We start from the raw sequence: 20,290 nt of genomic DNA, 5'->3' as shown, positions 1-20,290 counted from the left end.
CCTCTGACGGGCTGCCCCTCTGACGGGCTGCCCCTCTGACGGGCTGCCCCTCTGGCACCAGGCACCGGGCGCCCGGCCCTCCCCGCCTCCTTCCCTCCCCTCCCGCCGCGGGCACAGCCGCCGGCTTCCCACGGGCCGCGCCGGCAGCCCCTCTCCTCACCCGGGAGGCTGCGGGCGCAGCAGCCCTTCTCTCCCTGGATTCTAAAAAGTTTGTCACTGTGCAGATGATCCATCCCACCCCCGCGGGATTTCCTGGGAAATAAAACAGTTTATTCCTCCCAGAGGATAAAAGCGTGAGAAACCCCTCCCCGCTGGGCTGTCCGCCGGCCCCGCCGGGCTGCGGCGGAGGCAGCGCAGCGGGAGTCGATTCCCGCACGCCCACCGCCGCCCGCTCCCGGCCCGGAGCGGCGTCCAGGGACACGGCTGAGGCACCGGCGTCAGAGGGCGCCTCGCCCCGGCGGCCGAAGGTACGGTCCTCCGTCAGGTGTTAGAGTGACCTGAGAGCAAAAGTGGAAACTAACCCAACCTAAACTGCAAAAGATTCTTCACCAAAAGAAGTTGGGTCTTTTTTCGTGAGGAGGCAAACCTCGCTGCTACTGCCTGCGTCTCCTGCATGAAGAGCCCAAAAAGATTGCCAGCGCATTTTTTTTCTTTACCCCAGACCCTACTCACTCGGGATTAGCTGTCAAGCTGTTGTGCACAGACCTTTTGGAAAAAAAAAAAAAAAAAGATCAGTTGCCACTATTTCCAAAATGATGATTTAAGAGTGTCTCTTGATATTGTCAGCGTCAGGACTCAAAAATACTGTCACCTACATTTTGGTTAGGTTTTTGCGTATTCTATAGTGTTGCCCTGAGAAAGACAAACAGCCCTGCATTCTAGGCAGCATCAAAAGCAGTGTGAGAGGTGATTCTGGACAAAGAAGGTCGAGGGAGGTAATTCTCTCCCTCTATTCTGCTCTCATGAGACCTCACCTGGAGTGCTGCATCCAGCTCTGGGGCTGCCAACATAAGAAGGACATGGACCTGTTGGAGCAAGTCCAGAGGAGGCAGCAAAGGTGATTAGAGGGCTGGAGCACCTCTCCTATGAAGACAGACTGAGAGACTTGCGGAGCTGTTCAGTCTGTAGAGGAGAAGGCTCTAAGGAGACCGTACAGCAGCCTTCCAGTTCCTAAAAGGGGCCTATGAGAAAGTCAGAGGGGGACTTTTTATTAAGGGCATGTGGTGAGTGGACAAGGGGAATGGCTCTAAACTGAAAGAGGGTATGTTTAGATGAGATATTAGGAAGAAATTCTTTACAGTGAGTATAGTGAGACACTTCTCTGGTTGCCCAGAGAAGCTATGGATGCCCCATTCCTGGCAGTGTTCAAAGCTGGGTTGGATGGGGCTTTGAGCAACCTGGTTTAGTGGAAGGTGTCTCTGCCCTTGGCAGGGCAGGTTGGAACTAGATCTTTGAGGTCCCTTCCAACCCAAACCATCCTATGATTCTATGAAAGACAGAACAACTTGATTCTATGATAGACAGAATGACTTAAACTAGCACAACAACTCAACGACTCTTCAGCAGTAATGTATGAGTTTCTGTCAATAGCTACTCTACAGCAAAAGAGCTGAAAATTTAGTCATTCCCATGGCTCATTGTTGCTCTATTTAGTAAAAATACCATCCACAAAAAAATTTGACACACTTTGAGGAGCTATGTGTAACAGCGGACTGTTGAGAAACTGAATCAGACCATCCCCCTGTTCTTGTATCCTTCAAATTCTTGATTGCTCCCTATAAATCTTACAGCTGAAAACACTAGGGAGGAAGATCTCTGTGGACCTAAGCACTAGGGGTGGCACAAGAACAAATGACTATTCAGAGATGGGTGATACAGCTGAAGCACAGTGCTCCCATGATTGTAAGCGTAGTAGTACTGCAGTATTGATCCTGAAGCAGTGGGGCATGAGAGGCTGTGTTGGGGTAGAGGATGGAATCCCAGCAGCCCCAGTAATTCCTAATATTATAACTTACTTCATGCCGTGAAATCTCTTAGCTCACAAAGTCAGCTGAAGGGCAAGAAGTTTATTTTAGGGAGAGGTAGTCAGATATCTTGTTTTACACTATCTGTCCAAAATGTTTAATAGCATGAAGCACTGGGTGTTTCTCTGGTGGCTTTTTCAGTCTCTGGAAGTTTCAAGTGGTATTTTTCACCATCTGTACAAACTGGCCTTGATACCTTTTTTTTAAGAAAGGTATTCTTACTCAGGAGAGCAATGAGGTTCTAGAGCAGCCTTTCGGTACTGCCACAGAAGGTTTTTATGATAGAAACCATTATGTTTCAAATGGGGAGAATCTGATGCAATGCCTGCTTACCATGGGACTATGGCCATTAGCTAACAATTTCTTTTCCAAGAATTTTCTTCTGGCATCATATAAGAAGAGGTTTGGTCTCTCAACAAAACCCTCTGGATCATTTGTGAAAAATAAGATAGGCAAGTATGCAAAATCCATGGGGAAAATTTAAAGGAAGCAGCTTTAAAAATAAAGAACAAATTATGTACTGGTGAAAGCCCAAGCATGGAAGCATGTCAAGGCAGTATGGAGGGCTATATAGAGTCATATACTAGAAAAGGAGGGTCTATGCTCAGATTTAGTTAATGGTGTTAAAAAGTGTCTCTTTCTGACAGAAGGATTTCCATGGAAGAGCCATCCTGCTAGCTTCCTCACTTATCTTCAACACTGCCAGCCCTCATTATGTTTAAAAGGTTCCCTCCATTGTCATTAACACTAGACAGCAGCATAAAACTTAAATTTTTTACATTAAAATGCATACTTACAAAATTTTCAGCCTTCATTTATCAAAGAATCACAGAATCATTAGGGTTGGAAAGGACCTCTGAAGATTATCCAGTCCAATCTCCCTGCCAAAGCAGGGTCACCTAGAGCAGATGACACAGGAACACATCCTGGTGGGTTTTCAATATCTGCAGAGAGGGATTAATTATTTTCTTTACTAACACCTTTGGTCTTCCATCCAAGCCTCCACCCAGGTGACAACCCCTGTTTCCCATGTAGACAGACATTTAGCAGTATATGATTTGGCTGGTGGAGCAAAAAAGTGAATTCAAGAAGTGTGGAGACAAAGCAGTCAGCCAGGTATTTTTAAGATTAGATGAATCGGATTTTCATGGCAAGGTACATGGAAAGAGCAGAATATACCACCTAAGGAGTCTTTCTGCTGTGCCTTTTGCAACCGGACGTGTCTATCTCGTATTGGCCTTTTTAGCCACCAGCACACTTGTAACAAATGTGGGTAGAGCCCTTCCCAAATCTTTGTTCGCAAAGCCATGATGATAACATAGAAAGAAGATAAGAAATAGACACAAAGCTTTATGAAATGATAAAAAGATCTCGTAAGTTAGGAGATACATCTTGCCCTTAATCTGAACCTGAGCTGTTGCTCAACAAGAAAAATGGACTTTTTCAGATCAGGATTGATCCAAAACAGTGTTTCCCCCATGCTATTTCTAATTTAAACATCTATATTGAAGTACGGAAGAGGGTCACTCTTACCGTAACTGTGCATCTGAACAGAGTTTAGTGGAAAGAGCCCTCAGCTGTGGTACATGTCATAAGCAAGCCACGCCAAAGTGACCCATGGCTCAGCAGTGCTGACAACAGTTCTGTCCACACTGTCAGCCTTAAAAAAAAACAGTTACAAATGCCTTCAGTTCAGCTTGTTGTGGCACTGTATGGCACGTTAATAAAAAGAATTGTGCTTGACATGCTGCTGCGCTACAGAAGATGGCACTAAAGATATTTAAATGTTGGGAATGGGTACTGCTACCTCGGGAGGCATAGCTTGAAGCAAAGAGGATTAAAACATTTTCTTCTCTAGCTGTTTTTACATGGAAATATTTTAAAACTAATTAAATAATAAATAAAATGGCAATTAAAAGACTGAAGTAATAGTTTCATCTCATATTACATAGTAATTTTTATTATCTTATCAATTAGTGAATAGTGTTCTGTTCTGTTACACACTACTGCCAAACACATCAGAGAACACAGCATATTAACAAGCAAGAACTGGTGACAGGAAGAATTATTATTATTTCTAGTTTGTAGGAAGACTTAATCTGACTTCTAGTTTGTAGGAATGGAGCCACAGGAAGACTTAATATCTTGTCCTAGGTTATATGGTTCGGAGAATAGCACTGAAACTCTAGGCTGGTGTTTAAGCCACCAGAACTGGCTTCCTCTCCAAAATCCTTTGGGAACTGTGGGAAATCTCCTAATACAACAACAAAACTCTGAATATTCTGGGATACGTAGCAGTGAAATGCTTTCTGGTCATGTTCATGGAAGCAAAAGCTCCATATGAAATGTATTAGAGGAAGAACTATAACTGTACAAGCCAGGCATCTGTTAGGAGGAAGAATAAAAAAGAAAGACACAGGACATGCAGGATCCTAAGAGGAATTATACCTGCTATCATTCTGTCATGGTGTGATGCTACTTTTTTTTCCACACTACAGGCAGAAATATGGAATAAATATATTGAAATACAGTCATTCTTGCCACAAGCCTGGCGGAAAGCTAACTGAGCTGAAAAAAAACATCAAAATGCAGAGTTCAAATAGCTCTCTGCTGAGTTAATGTGTTAAATCATCTAATACAAAAGTTGAGGGAAGATTGTGTTGGAGCAGGGGGGAAGATGGCCAGTAGGTCAGAAGCAGGGCCAATAGAGACGAATAGAGAGCAAGGAAGGGTACAGCAGCAAAAAAGGGAAAAGGAAGTTAAGACTTTGACTTTCTAGTAGCAGTCGCTCAGGAAAACACAGCCAGAGGCTGTGGTTTGAAATTGCAGTGTGTATAGCATCAAACAAACATGTTGCCATTCCCTCCACCCCTTCCACTCACTCCCTGCAGCTCTTCTTGCCCAACACTGTGGCCTGCTGCCCCACAGTCATGTCAGCGTGGAAGTTCATGTGGCGTCCCTGTAAGCCAGATCAAGGAATTGATCCAGCTAAAAAACAATCCAGCAAAACAAAACACTTGTTTCTTCATCAGCTAAAACAGTCAGTCAATCCAGTGCTGAGCACAGCTGTGCAAACTACCGTGCTGGCACAGTAAAGGTACTGGAGCTGAGGCACAATGTTGAATGGGGTGGGAAAGAGACACAGACAGTTTGAGAAGGGATGACATCAGTGTTAATGCCCCAAACTAGTATTGCTAGTGAACGATTCACAGTGCCAAACCACAACCAAGGCTCCTAAACAGGATGTTCTTTCTCATTGTATTCAGGGTAAGAGCAAATACAGCATGTTTTACCAAGAACATACCTTATTGTCATGTGTGATGACTTTGTCAAGGCCTCAAATAATGACTAGCTTCCACAGAAAGGAACAGCAATAGTTATCTTGCTTTGAAGTAGAAAAAAGATACTAAGTATAGGAAAATTTTTCTACAAATTTCAAACTGCTGCACAATGTGATGGTCTGCCTTTCAAGTTAAAGAAATCAGTAGCACAAAATGACATGCTATTGCTGGGAAATATTCTGCGTGCAGACCAGGCTTCAGTCAACTCCACCAATGTTTGCACATGTAGTAAAATGGGCAGCAAAACTGAATGTTGATCTGGGTTTCAGCCTTCTTCCTGCTGGGAAGAATGCCTCTTTTGTGAGACACTAAACCAAGGGATAAGGAGCTATTTCCTCACTATGCTGAGGAGAACAAAAATAATTCCATCACCAACTCCATTTATATTAATTGCAATTTTATTTACTCACAATGACATCTCGTATGCTTTGTTAGGTGGAACATGTTACAACAAAAGAATGTCTTATTACAATTGCTAAAAGCACAAAGGAACCATGCTGACAGAGATCATGCTGGATAGACCCTGCTCTGGCAAACAGACTTGAATTTATATGAAAGAGATTTTGATTCAACAGCTGAGCTTTGTCTCAGCAAAAGGAACCTGTATAACTGACTCTTTCAGTTGAGATCCCCTTCCTCACACATTTTAGAAGTTCCCTCTATCCTAGAGCAGAGTCCTATACCCAGATTACCCTCAACAAATGTTGGACAGAGTTGCCATTTAACAATCTTCAGTAATGAAGTCTGTCAACCAACTCAAAACTTAACCTTCTTCACAGAGAGATTTTGCAGTCACTACCTTACAGCCCATTGCAACATAAACCTATTATTTCTTGTCTTATTGTGAGTGAATGTAAAGTGCAACATCTTCGTCTCTTCTTTGCCACAATCTTTTACATATTTGAAGAATGCTGCTGGGTCTTTCCTCAGGCTTTTCCAGGCCAATTAATTTCTTCCAGTCTTTCCTCATGGGTTCTGTGTTTTAGATATTTGATGGCATATTATTCCTGACCCCTATATTTCTCCAGCTGATAAATGGGCTTTTGGGGCAGATGGTGCCCCAAAGTAGGCTCTAGATAAAGATTTTCGGGTACTAACAGAAGTGGAAACTTTATTTCAAACATCCTATTTTTGATAAACCTGTAATGCATTCCTGTATGATATTTTTTTCAAGGCAACAATTTTATTGTTTCATATTCCACTGATGTTTTACTACAAACTCTAGCTCATCTTTACAAAACTGTTTTTTGCTTCAGACAGTTTTGCAAGTGCTTGGTGTTTCACAATGGTAGCATTTAGACTTTCCTAACTTCTAAAACTACTATTGTTAAGCCATTTCTCCCAGTGATAAAGATCTTATTGAATCCTAAGCCTATCTTCCCATGTACCTGCAGCTCCTCCCAGCTGCATAAAGTTTATCCCATTGGTGGATCTTGATACTCTGATAATGAGTCATTAATATCTATTTTACTGCTCTACACAAAAGCTTTTATCATGGCATAGGCAGAAATTATGCCTGACAAATCCACGTTGCAATGTCTTATTCAATCTTCTATCAAATAACAGCAAGGGAATGATTTAGTGAGTTTGTTGCTCTGTATCTGTGCACACATGTGTGGGTAAGTGTATGGACCGTTTTTATTTGTGCTGGACATATTGTGGAAGCTATTTAAACTGTATATTAAAATCTCAGTCCTCGGAAAGGATGCAATACCTAGGGCAGGGACATGACAAACTGTAAGCAGACATTACACTAATGATGCAACATACAGTAGGTTTGAAATCTTTACCACACAATAATTATAAAATATTTTTTCTGGCACCTGTTGCAATGACCTTAACAATGCTTGATTAAACTGTTCTGCTTCCTGTGAACATGACACAGTTGTCACCTTTATCTTTCAATTGGATTTGGGAACAGAGCAGGCAGATGTGAAACAGTACTTTGAGTTCGTGGCAGTGATTAAACTGGCAGAAAAAGGGAGAAGGTATGTGCAATGATGTGACCAATTCTGACGCTGACTTCCATAGTAGTAGCGGGGGACCAACCATAGCAAAAGCAAGCTATGTTCTCAAAGGTGGAGAGTCTGAGATGTGACTTGTTTCCTCAGCTGGACATGCTGATTAAAGCTTAATGTGTTTCCAAACCTAGCTTATTAGGACTTTTTGGTGGCTAGGAACGTTTATATAGAAAATACACAGGTCAGAGCTGAGCCAGCTTTACAGAAGAGAAAAATACTCTGTAAAAGTTGGGTTGGACAGATGGGGAAAAAAATACAGGTATCTTCTGAATTATGTTGAAGATCATTACCATTAGTCTTAGCTCATTAAGCTTCAAATAGTTACCATTACTCTTGCCACTGTCTACAAACAGGTTCAAATGACTGTGGAGGTAATAAGATTGTGAAAATCCAAATAAAACTGTAAATAACAGTCAGGGTAGTGGCCGTCCTGAATATTAGAATAGGTGACCAAAAATATAGTGCAATTCTTTTGAGTGTGATTTTGTTGCCTAGTAAAACCCATTAGCTGAATTTGCAGGGGAGGGGACTATAATTAGAGGGAAAAAACAGATTTATTTTCACCTAGTTAGTAGTAAAATGCTCTCAGGTGTTGCTTACTGGTGCAGTACACTTTTTACAAAATAAAGCAGCTTTTAACAGAGTTGCTATTTTGAATTGAACTTCCATGGTACAGGAGTGCTCTTCTTTGTATGGACCATATAATTTGTCTTTTATATACTTCCTGTCAGATACAAAATAACACAGTGCATTGGCTCATGATGACTGTAAACAACTGAAGGATTTTTTTATCTTTGTCTAGAAAACTTTTAATAAAAGTACTTCTATATCCAGAAGTCATAAATACAGATTTATACTTCTGACTTCCTTTCAAATCCGCCTTTCTCCCACAGTAGTTAGGGTTTTTTCTCTAGATGCATCTCTGAGTTAATAGTGAAGTTTGCTTCCCCTCCTTTCCTTCCCCTTCTGACAAACATGTTTGTAGTTCTGGTTTCAAGGTTTTGGATGAACGTTTAACCTGATTAAGTCAATGGTGGTTTTTTCTGGTGATTTCAGTCAAGCTATAACTCCAGCCAGTCCCACTCCTACACCTCCCACTTCTGATAACACATTATTAATGACATTTTATATCCTGACTTTACTGGACACTGAACAGTGAGGAATCAGCCTCATGAGGAAATAGTAATGACCTCAGATTTGCAGCTTCAGTTTTCAACACTCTTGAAACCTTCATTCTGAGGAAAGCCCAGGAACCAAGTACCAAATGTAGTGCATTTCCAGAAGGAACAAACACAATTTCAAAACAGCATTGTATTTTAATCTATAAGAAATCCATTTGTAGAAGGTCAGCTATACAATGTAGCATATGCAGAAACAGGTGCAATTCCCATTTCCTATAAAGTATCTGAATTTTTTTCCCCATATAAAGCAGCTATTCAGTCAAATTAAATATATACAGAAAATAAATCTGAGAGACAGTAAATATGTCCTGGTAGAGCTATTATTGCCTGATGCTGCAGTCCTGGATCAAAGCCGTCTCTCGGCTATTTCCAGACACTTTCCCCAGTTCTATCTTTTTACCCCGTGTGATGATCTGGTTGCCAAACTGCTAGTTGAAGATAACTTCATCGTGTTAGTGTTAATGGCTTTGGTGTGTCTCATTTCAAGTTCCAGCTAAATTCAAAGGCAGGCTGGGAAAACGAACTCTCTTCTCTATAGAGCTAGTGAAGTAATTTATCACTGGCCTTTTCCAGCCGCAATTCTGCCAGCACAAGGCTGTCTTACGCAGCATATTTTATTTCATGTAGAGCACATACGTGGATCGTCCACTGTGAGCTCACGAAACTTCAGTATAACAGGCAATGTAACCAACTGAAAAACCAACCTGCAGCAGAAGACTAAAATCCTTTCACTAGACCTTGGCTATTAAATGTAGGATTGGTGCATACATTTTCCGTTGTAGTAAAACAGATTTCATTAGACACATTAGGTAACACACAGCATGTACAAGTAATACAGAAAACACACACACATATATGTGCTTTAATTATAATTTCAGAAAAAAATAAAAATCTTGTTACAAAAGAAATGTAATACTAGAGCACTGGCACTAGATAGTACGTTCTCTTTGTACTTGTGTATGGAACAATGCAGGAACTCTATCAAGTACAAACCTGATATGTGCCAAACTTTGTTCTTTGGAGTTGAATTAAGGATGTTTTCGCCCTCCAAGTTTCCAGTCCAGCTCATTATGAATGACTATCTTTTTGTTCATGCTTCTGAGGATGGTGTTTTCATGGTTTCCTTGCTCCCCTCTTAGATAACAGATTTCCATCTGCAGTCAAGTTGCAACACTTGACTTGATGTAGCTCACAAGCAATGGAAGCCTGTTCATGCTCCGCTTCCAGTGCACAGTGAGGGGCCATGGGCCTTAATTCATGCAGCTTTGTTTACTCCAACAGTGACAAATTTAAACATACAGTAAAAGATGAATGCAAAGAGAGAAGGTGAGCTAGTGATTATTCATTTTGGGGAAAAGCCAGTAATTAAAGCTCAGGAGGAGAGAGAGCCAGCTTTCTAGAAGTGGGTTCAATAAGCAGACACTTGGGAGATAAAACTGTGTTGCCATATGTGCTGGTGTAGGTGCCTATGACAGATATAAAACATGTTTTGAGACAAGGTCAGACTGACTCATATATTTCTTCAAATTAGTAATATACAATTTGCAGCTCAACAATGTGAACTTTAAGAAAAATATCAAGTTCCTCCTCATTTCTGATTGGTTCACTTTGCTATTTTAGCTCTGCAAGTTGTCTCTAATTTATGCTAGACCAACTGTAAGAAAAGGAATGGTGTTTTAATCTCACAATGTGGAATGTCAGAGAGATTGGGAGTGGTTTGCTTGACTCATTTGAAAGGTACATCAGATAGGGAAAAGGTTTTATGAAGAAAAGCTGTGCAGGTTGGATAGGAAAAAAGGGGTACATGGAAGGAGCACTCCATATCATGCTGTAAGTTGAAGCACTTCTTTTGGATGACAAACAGAAATGAAGCAAGGCAATTTTTCTCTGTTTTTACTGAAAGGTACACAGCTAAGTGAGGCACAGTCAGGTGGTAAAAAGTCTCTTCATCGAGTACAGTCTACTGTACTGAGGTTCTTCACAAAGTATTAGGGGAGAACAAGAGAAGGAGGAAGACAGTTGCACTGCACCTTCTCAGAGGTGACAGTCCTTTTTTTCACCTGATCTAGAGAATGAAAAATGAATTTTGTTCCTCCCACTGCTGCAGCATCTGTGACTATGGGGAGGCAGCACTGGTCCAATGACATTCACAGGCAGTTGAGACTGGCCATATCCAACCCTGTAGGAGATGCTTCTTAGTGCAGGCAAGAAGACAAAAAGATAAAAAGATAAAAGCCATTGCTGGTGCCCAGCAGAGCTGATAGCATGCATTGCCATGGAGTGCCTGTGTTCCTAGGCCATTTCCTTGCTCTCTAGATTACTTAGAGAGGATATCTACTATAAACACAATTACCCCTTGTCTTATTCCTTTTCACAAGCTGTAATGTCCCACAAAAACCTTTTACCCCACTTTTAGCCAAAACCCTTTGTTATTGGCTTCCCTCTGAGCTGACATAGTGGTTTTGTGATTCCTGGCTCTCCTTTGGGCATTAGAGTCTTCTCTGGTGCTTTTCATTCCCACTTTTTGAAAAATGACTCTGTCCCAACAAGAGGGCCAACAGCAGGCATACTTGGAAAGGCTGCTGCCAGAAGGCTCCTCTCTATTTCTGAATGCAGGAATATTGAATTAGCTCATGATATTTAAAACCTGCATCAGTAGCAGCTTCCCAGGGAGGATATAATTTTTTAAACACAAATGAACATTCATTTTTATGCTTTTCCTTGAGTGTGGAAAATATTGCTTATTGTTCTCTGACACCTAAGAAAGTTTAAGGGAAATGGGGAGCTAGGAGATCCTGAAACTTGGGAGTTATTTCAAAACTGTTGTTTTCCTGGGTTCTTTCATGCAAATTTTTATCACTAGGTAACACAACTCAGCCAGATTCAAAATCATGCAGATCCCAGACACAGCAAGCATGAAAATAGTAAATGTGGTTTTCTCAGTGGGCCGAGACACAAAACAATCCACTACGTTGGGGCAGGGCCAAGCATCGCACTTCACCAAGCGGGGCATCTGATACCCATCGTACATGTAATAGAACACATACATGAAGACAGCTTCAAAGACGATCCTGAAGAAGATGCTGCTGGTGTACGTCCACCACAGGGGTCCCCGGATGTGAATCTTTTCATTTTTTAGCTCTTCAATATCAATTTTCTCACCATTTCTGAATCGCCGTTTCTTCTCATGCCTGGTGTAGGCCACGTGCATGGCCACCAGCAGCGCAGGTGTGGAGACAAAGATCAGCTGCAGGGCCCAGAGTCTGATGTGAGAGATGGGGAAAAAGTGGTCATAGCACACATTTCTGCAGCCAGGCTGAAGTGTGTTGCAGACAAAATCTTGTTGTTCATCTCCCCAGACTCTCTCTGCAGCCACAACCAGGATCATGATACGGAAGATGAACAGGACTGTGAGCCATATCTTCCCGATACTGGTGGAGTGTTTGTTTACACCTCCTAAAACAGTCTCCAGAGTTCCCCAGTCCATCTTCTTTTCTGTGTCCTTTTACCTGCAGGATGACACAATACACAGAATGGTCACTTTTCCAAGTGTGAAAAATCAGTTCTAGACCTTCTGTGAAAAAGACGACTTCCTAGCAGTCTCTCCAGAGCAACAGGCAAGTATAAAGTCACTTTCATTAATGTCCACATGTTTATGGATTCAAAAAGCTTATTAAACTCTCTCCTTCCATGAATTTATGATGGGATAAGGATACCTTGATGTATTTCTCAACAAGGCTTTGGGCAGAAAATAAGTTACTTCTTAATACAATTCCTCTGTGCATTCTCTAGGCCCTCCATCTCTTTCTTATTTCCCTTTCTGTGGTTGACTCTTGACAGTGTTTTGCCTTTCACTCTATTTCCCAAAGCAATAGAAATTACTATCACTGCATGAGTTAAGCCATATTTAGACAAAGTAGAGACTTCTCTAGTATTTTTTACAGGATTTCTTTGCCAACACCACAGCCCTAGAAGGCTGAGCTGGTGTTTTCTTTGCCTCTGAGGTAAGTACTACTTGGCCACCTTAAGCAGAAGTCCTCATTCCACCCAGACACCTCCAGCAGGCCTCCAAGGCCTTCTGCTGCAGCTCAGACATCACCCTTAATCTCAAAATTACAGCATTTGATTTTGCCAACACTGGTGAGAAGCCTCAAGTCAGCTCTGTCAGGGCTGCACGCTTATATAGCACAAACCAGCAGGCAAAGAAAGATACAACAGAGCCTGCCCTTCCACATTCATTGCTATCTCATCCAAAAAGGAGAAAAGCAGAGTCAGAGTTGAAAGGAAAAAGTCCTCAGCTAAAGAGTTTGCGTTGATTTTCTAGATGCTATTATACCCCAGCAGAATACAGGAGGTCAAACCTCAGAGAAGATCCATTTCAGCTTTCCTCCTATTCTGAAAGACTAAAATCCACACTCTTTGCTCCTTTGAAAGTAAGTCTTGCTGAAGTCAGAATTCAGTCTCGGGGCTCAGCTTTCACTGATTGCAGCCACTTGGAAACTATCAGTGAATTGGACAAAACACTTTGAAACCCGAGCTGGGAACCTGCATAGCTGGTCCATCATCTCTCAAGGCTAGGCTCAGCTGTGCTATGTGGGAGAGCCACGCTGGCCATGGATAAGAGCTGCATCTCTTCTTGGTGCTACCTGTGTGTTGTGGGGAGAATGTGGTATCTTGAAACGTAACACTGGCCAAAGTTTACAAAAATCTCTCAAACAACAGAGAGGAAAAAAAAAAACTTCTTACACTGGTGTAGGTACAACACAACCAAAGGACTAACATGTCCCAACACATACCCTTGGTACGAGGCCCTAGCTTGTGCTGACAAGCCTTGAGGCAAGAGGGAGAGGTCAGATTTACTGTGATGCAGAAAGGTGAAATTGGGTAAGACAAAAAAAAACAAAACAAAAAAACCCAACAACTTTGAGAAGATGGCTGGAATTCCTGAGACTTCTTATGCTTTGTCTCTGCTGAAACTGGCACCATATTATGCAACTTTTTACATTGACCTAAACTGTAGGTTATCATCAGACACCTGCATCTTTCTGTTAAGAATTTCCTCATGCCTGCTGCATAGTCATTAAAATAAAGTCAGTGAAACCTTCACAAGGAGCTAATCAGGATTGAAGGAAAGTATTTGAAGTGCATATCACAGAGATGAACAGCCTGGGCTCCAAGTGCTGTCTCCCACTGCAGTTCTGAACCAGTGCTGCAAGTTTTTTGGGAAAAAACAATTTCTCCTTGTTCATCTGCCACTACAGAAAAACCGAAGTTGGCTGTGGGGAGAGAGTGAATCTACCGGGACACCCAACTTGCCAAAGCCAAGACACCGTTATTGAAAACCACTCTAAATTCCCACTCCGGGGTTACCAGTTGGACCCCACCCCGTCTCTCCCTCCCACCGCGCCGACCTTCGTCCCGCCGCGTTCCCGCGCGGCTGGAGCGGACATGCAGCCTACAGCGAGCCTTCAGCGGCGGGAAGCGGTGCGACTGCCATCGGCTCCTGTCAGCGGGCACCGCTGGCAAACAGCGCGTTCGGCTCTGAGGTCCGACGGCTCCCCCTGGAACGCCGGCTGCTGTCATCGCCCACGACCCGCATCCCCGCAGTCCGGGCCGGTCCCGGGGCTGGGGGCTCACAGCCGGCGCCCAGGCACGGCTGCCTCCCCGGCAGCTCCGGGGCAGCGGGGACTCGGGGCCGCGGCGTGGCTGCCCCAGCCCCATAGTGCCCCCTCCGCTGCCGGCGGCCGCCTCGAGCCCAGTCCCGCCGGGACGGCCCCGACCCGAGCCCCTCTCTGGCACACCACACGGATCCCGACCCACTCGGCGGGCGCACAGCCTAATCCCGATCCCACCGATGCGGCAGGCGGGAGCCTCTCCGGACGCTCACCTGGCAGGGCTCGGCAGGACACGCAGAACACGACGGGCGCGCCGCGCTGCTCCGCTCCCGCGTCCCTCGGTGCCCGCGGACCGGCCGCTCCAAGTCTCGCCGCCCCGCAGCTTTAAGGTCCCTCCCCGCTCACCTGCCGCCGCTTTTAACCCGCCTCCGCCCGCGCCCCGCTCCCGCGGCCGCCCGGGGCCGGCGGGATGGACGCCCAGGACGGGGCGGGGCCGAACCGAGGGGCTGAGCGGCTCAGCGGGACCCGCCGGCGTTGGGCTCTGCCGTGCCCGAGGGGCGGGAGCTGCTGGGCATGCAGCGGGTCTGGACGGAGCCTCTCGCGGGAAGCGCCCTCGGGTCCGCCCGGGACGTCCATGCACACCGGGCGCGCATCGGGCGGAGGGAGTTGGTACACTGCAAATACAGCCCTGCGCCGGGATTGATTCCCAAGTGTTGGCAGAAAACATGTCCCGGAGGGAAATCCATCCCCTCCGAAACTGCTCCAGTGACATGGCAGCCCGAGAAAATCGTCACCGTGGACCAGTTCGGGCAACGGTCAGATAAAATGCAGCTCCCACAGACTTTCTGTAGGGTGAGGCAGGGCTGGAAAAAGAAAGCTGAGACCTTCTTAGAAGGCCTGAGTTTGGAAGACAAGGAACAGATAAAATAACTGCTGAACTGACAGTAAAAAAGTTGATCTTGGTCGCCAGATGTAGAGGTAACAAGGGCAGCAGGCAGCTAAAGGCAGGATAGCAGTAAGATGATGCTTTTTCGTTTGAGATCTTGTGGGCTTTTTACAGCTGTAGGAAACCTTTCTGGTATCCTCGTTAGTGTGCGCAGCCTTGATTTCACTGATACTGCGCAAAGGGAGTGGGGTAAAAGTTTTTATGAAAGTAATCTAGCAGGAAGTATAAAGAGTGACTCAAGAGTTACTTGCTGTGTGAAGATCTGTCACTAGGTGTTATTTGTCTGGAGCTTGAGCTCTGTTGTTGACAATAAAAAAAAAAGAAAGCTTCTTCTAATTATAGTACCCTTTAAACCCCATCTTTAAGGAAAGTTTCTGAGGATGAGGACCGTGGCCTGCCAGGCATGAATTAGCTGCATCAGCACTGCAGCCCTTATCTTGGGCTTTGCTTGTAAAGTATAACCAGCGTTGCTGTCAAGATCAGGTCTGCACTTCACCCAAAGCATCCAGCCAAGAGTGACTTCTATTAAATGATGTTGATTACAGCATAGTGAAGAGCCTTTGTTTTTTAAAGCACTGATGAAAAAAAAAAACCTATCAGAAAAGAATGCTGTGTTAAAGAGGGTGTGTAGGAAAGATAATAAAAAATTGTCTGAGTATATAAAGTACTGCCGTGTTTGTTTCTGTATATTGGAGTAAAGATCTGTATGTTACGCTTAGTACTGAGCTTGGTTTTGTGATGCTTGTCTGGAAGTAGAAATGCTTTCATAAGATGGGATTTAAATAAAATTTAAGCTTGATCTAATAATTATGAGAAACTAGAACTTGTGTATCAGCAAAATGACAGAGTTAATTTGGTTTTGCTCTCAGAGGTTTAGAAAATTAAGTTGGATTTCATGGAATATCCTGAGTTGGAAGGGACCCACAGGCATCACTGAGTCCAACTCCCTTCTCTGCACACTACAACTCCAAAAATCACACCATGTGTCTGAGAACATTGTCCAAACACTTATTGAACTCTGTCAGGCTTGGTGTCATGACCACTTCCATGGGGAGCCTGTTCCAGTGCCCAACTACCCTCTGGGTGAAGAACCTTTTTCTAATATCCAACCTAAACCTCCCCTGACACAACTTCAGGCCATTCCCTTGGCTCCTGTCACTGGTCACCAGAGAGAAGAGATCAGTGCCTGTCCCTCTTCTTCCCCTCATAAGGAAATTGTAGACTGCAATGAGGTCTCCCCTCAATCTCCTCTTCTCCAGGCTAAACAGACCAAGTGAGGCTTCCCCTCAAGGCCCTTCACCATCTTTGTTGCCCTCCTTTGGACACTTTCTACTAGCTTAATATCTTTCTTGTGTTGTGGCACCCAAAACTGCACACAATATTCAGGGTGAGACTGCATCAGTGCAGAGCAGAGCGAGACAATCCCCTCCCTCAACCAGCTGGCGATGCTTTGCCTGATGCCCCCCAGGACAGGGTTCGCCCTCCTGGCTGCCAGGGCACTGCTCACTCATATTCAACTTGCCATCAACCAGGACCCTTTCTATGGCACTACTTTCCAGCATCTCATTCCCCATTCTGTCTGTACATCCAGAGTTGCCCCATCCCAGGTGCAATATCCAGCACTTTCCCTCATTGAACTTCATACAGTTGGTGATTGCCCAGTCCTCTAATTTGTTGAGGTCTCTCTGCAGGGCCTCCCTGCCTTCAAGGGAGTCAGCAGCTCCTCCCAGTTTTGTGTCAGTCAGCAGACTTACTCAGTGTACCTTCAAGTCCTGTATGCAAGTCATTTATGAAGGTGTTGAAGAGCACAGGACCTAAGAAGGAGCCCTGTGGAACCCCACCACTGACAGATCCCCAACCCAATGTTACGCCATGCACTATAACCCTTTGTGCCCGACCCATGAGCCAGTTGCTCACTCATCATGGCTATGTGCTGGACATTTTGTCCAGAAGAACACTGTAAGAGTATTGAAAGCTTTACTGAAATGTAAGATCTTTAAATAATCTAAAAATAAAAGTCATGAAGAATTAACTGTTTTATAAAAAAATACCCAAGTTTGATAGTGGTAAACGTAAATGCTTGGAAGAAATCCACAGCTTGTGTTGCTCAGTACTGCCATGGCATTTTTCATTTATAACCAAACAAAATCTATGCTAAAGCTGAGTGCTATTTTTAGTCTTGATTTTTGTTTACTTGAGTATATATGTAAGGAAGTATGTAATGCTATATTTGGGAAGGAGAGGGGAACCCTAGCAAGGTATTCTGACAGAGCACAAATCCAGGGGTGAAGGCTTGTTGACTACACTTTGCTTAACACCTGTCTCATTGGCAGGAGGTGCAAGAGACAAGTTTTAACAACTCTGGAATCTGTAAATGTTCATCTGTAAGGAAGGGGTAGCACTGAAGGTGAGGAATACAAAACATGTATGTACAAAACACTGATTCTTGTGGATTGTAAAGTAATGCGGAAATAAAAGCTTCATAAAAATAGGAAAATAAATACTGTTGTAACTTCCTCAACTCAGAAACAGGTTTTACCTTACTTCAAGATAACAGAACTCTTGCCATCATCTTCCAGTAATGCCTTACAGCTTTCCAAAGACTATGTCTGCATTTCTTCATTCAACAGCCCCCAGGCACCTTCAGAGGCTCTGTCTGGATCTATACTTTTGATAGCCCTTGTTTCACTCTCTGCTTTGCCTAAGCATGTTTTGATGTCACCTGTATATGGATTATATAAATATTTAAGACTTATCCTATCTCTCTCTCTCTCTCTCTATATATATATATATCCACATGATCCCAGAGTAATTAACTCAATAGCTTAATATGTGTAGTGAAAAAAAAAAAGTTTCATTTACTGAAAACCTGCCCTTTAATGATTTCATGGTACATTCCTGACTCCTCAGCATTAGGATTAATAGCTAATTATCTTTCCTTGTTCATGTCCTTCATAAATTCATAAACTTCTGTCATCTCCTCTCTTCATCCTTTTTATTCTATGCCGAAAGGCCTAATTTGTTGAATCTGTGCCTTGCAGGAGCTGTTATATATCTTTATTATTCTTATCACAGTCTTGTTTGTCTTTCTAACAAGAGCGGTCCAAGTACCTGCACAGTTTATATAAGCACAGAGCAATGCTTCCTATTGCATTCTCCCTAATTTTCTAGAAATTCCTATTTACTTTTTTTCATTTTTCAGACACTTTAAAGTAATAAGTTGACTTTTTCATAGTTACTCCAAGATTCTTTCACAAGCATTGCTAGAAATTAGAACAGTACCTCCTGGGTTACATATATGCCCATGTACTTGAATAGGTACATTTTGAACTAATTTTCACACTGTGTATTCATTTGCACCAGCAGATGCCCAGGTTTACTGGCCATTTTATTATCCAGTTACTCACACTGGATAAGATCTTCTGCTATTCCTTGTGGTTAAGTTTAGATTTGACTACCACAAAGCATCACTTTAACAATACACAAGCATTTTGATTTTTGCTGATTCATATATGTAGCAACCTCCTTATTCACTGCTTTTGCTTAAAATGATGCTCTTTCAACACCTAGCAGCTTACTTGCTGCTCAGCATGCACAATTGTCATTAATCAACTGGAAATGCAGCTATAGACTCAGACTGTACTTTGCAAATAGTTTTCATTTCTTTGAGGCTGGATTAAACATGCTACACCGGGCATTTTTGCACTATCAGCAATAAAAGCACCTTCCCAGTTCAACTCAGCATGTTTAACCAGTTTGCTTCTGCATTTGCTTTTCAAACACTCATTTTAGTCCTCATAAGACCAAAAATACCGTACTTACTTAGCCTTTGAGCAAATCGTTTTGTCTCCTTTGATATCTTTATGTGCATGTTAGTGTTTGAAATAAGTACCCGGTCATTTTTATCATGTTCACTTTAATTGCCCTCACAATTTAAAAGTAAGCTTTTGTATTTCATAGAAGAGTGCCTGAAATGCTCTTGGCAAGTCTGGCTAATACAAATACATGGTCATAGGAGCTCAAATTCATAAAGCTGTAGCTTCCATAGCTTCCATATTTGATATACAACACTGAATTCCTAAAGTTTACACAGGAACCACATTGGGTACACTCTGCCTCCTCCCTGCCTACACAGAAGTAATGGGGTCATGTCATTTTCAAGAAACATTTTATTTACGAAGAACAAATTTTCATTGTTTGATGTAAATACTTTGCTACTCTGTCATATTTCAGCTTTTTAAACAGTAAAATGTTAATTTGATAAAAATTAACATTTTGGCTTAGTACTGTAAGAGAAAGATTAGAGATTGTAAGGCTGGCCTGAGTATGCAAACAACACTCAATGTGCTTTTTAAACTTAACTTGATGTAAGGGTTGTAAAGATGGTGGTTTATATCAATGTTGCTGCAGGTGACTCTGAGTTCTCATGCCACAGGCATCAATCTCATAATCCTTACAGTCTCCAAAGGCTTCTCTGCTAGACAAAGCTTAAGATCATTGATAAAAGAAGCCAGCACAGAAGACATCAAGCTTCTTTTATGTTCACTGCCTAGTTCAAACAATTCAGGAGGCTTCTGGAGAGGGGCACAGCACCTAGTTTACTTTTGTGAATTAGAGCTGTTTTCCATAAGACTGTTCCTCAAAATTATTTTCCAAAGGTATCCCATAAAATAGCATGTGCTATGCCTATTCTGTTGGTGAAAACTTGGCTTTTCAGGATAACAAGGAGGTTAAACGAGTTTCTTCATTTTGTCCAGTAAAAAAAAAAAAATCAATAAAACCAACAATGTGACACTTTACCATGACACTTTAAAGTGTCAATAGCTGCCTGATCCCTTGTTTCAACCCTCTGTGGCAACCACAATTTTCTTTGCTAGTGGCTGTTTGTCTTTTCTCCCTAATTCAAAGATAAGTATGGTTCCCTCAACTTCTCAGGTCTTTATTAAAAGATCTGCAGCTCCAGAGACACCTTCACAGGCCCACTGCCTGTCCCCTCAGGGAGGACATCTGGCTGGCCCAGCTCTCTAGGCCCAGCTCTCCTTGCAGCTCACAGGACCCCAGCTCCTGGCCCTGCTTGTGCACAAAGGCTCAAACCCCTACATGGGTAAAACAAAGTCGGTGGATAGGACCCGCATTTCCTACCTGTGGCTCAAAAAAAAGTT

General features: G+C 43.1%; 2 protein-coding genes across 3 annotated transcripts in view; both read right to left on the bottom strand.

The window, feature by feature from the left end:
- GJA3 (gap junction protein alpha 3) overlaps window positions 1-294 on the bottom strand; it is a 17,840-nt gene extending 17,546 nt beyond the window's left edge. The window contains exon 1 of the mRNA XM_027652900.1: window positions 161-294. The gene's annotated coding sequence lies outside the window, so the exon portion shown is untranslated. The remainder of the gene's footprint in view (window positions 1-160) is intronic.
- Window positions 295-5,787: 5,493 nt separating this feature from the next.
- Window positions 5,788-14,666, bottom strand: LOC113951609 (gap junction beta-2 protein-like). 2 transcript variants are annotated; one of them, XM_027652764.1, is made up of 2 exons: window positions 14,588-14,666; window positions 5,788-12,076 (listed from the first exon to the last, which is right to left on the bottom strand). In XM_027652764.1, the coding sequence occupies exon 2, from the start codon at window positions 12,052-12,054 to the stop codon at window positions 11,377-11,379; it is 678 nt and encodes a 225-aa protein (XP_027508565.1). In that variant the 5' UTR covers window positions 12,055-12,076; window positions 14,588-14,666; the 3' UTR covers window positions 5,788-11,376. The 2 variants fall into 2 exon arrangements, with proteins under 2 accessions (XP_027508565.1, XP_027508574.1); XM_027652773.1 differs by lacking the exon at window positions 14,588-14,666 and adding an exon at window positions 14,455-14,578.
- Window positions 14,667-20,290: the final 5,624 nt, after the last annotated feature.

Source organism: Corapipo altera, unplaced genomic scaffold (genome assembly GCF_003945725.1).
Source record: "Corapipo altera isolate COAL_440 unplaced genomic scaffold, ASM394572v1 0, whole genome shotgun sequence".
NCBI classification, from domain to species: Eukaryota; Metazoa; Chordata; class Aves; order Passeriformes; family Pipridae; genus Corapipo; species Corapipo altera.
Note: the sequence above shows the minus strand (reverse complement) of the source record. Positions and strands in the feature narration are given on the sequence as shown.

Excerpts from the sequence above, each read along its gene's own strand:
- LOC113951609 (XM_027652764.1), bottom strand. The coding sequence starts at position 12,054 with ATGGACTGGGGAACTCTGGAGACTGTTTTAGGAGGTGTAAACAAACAC.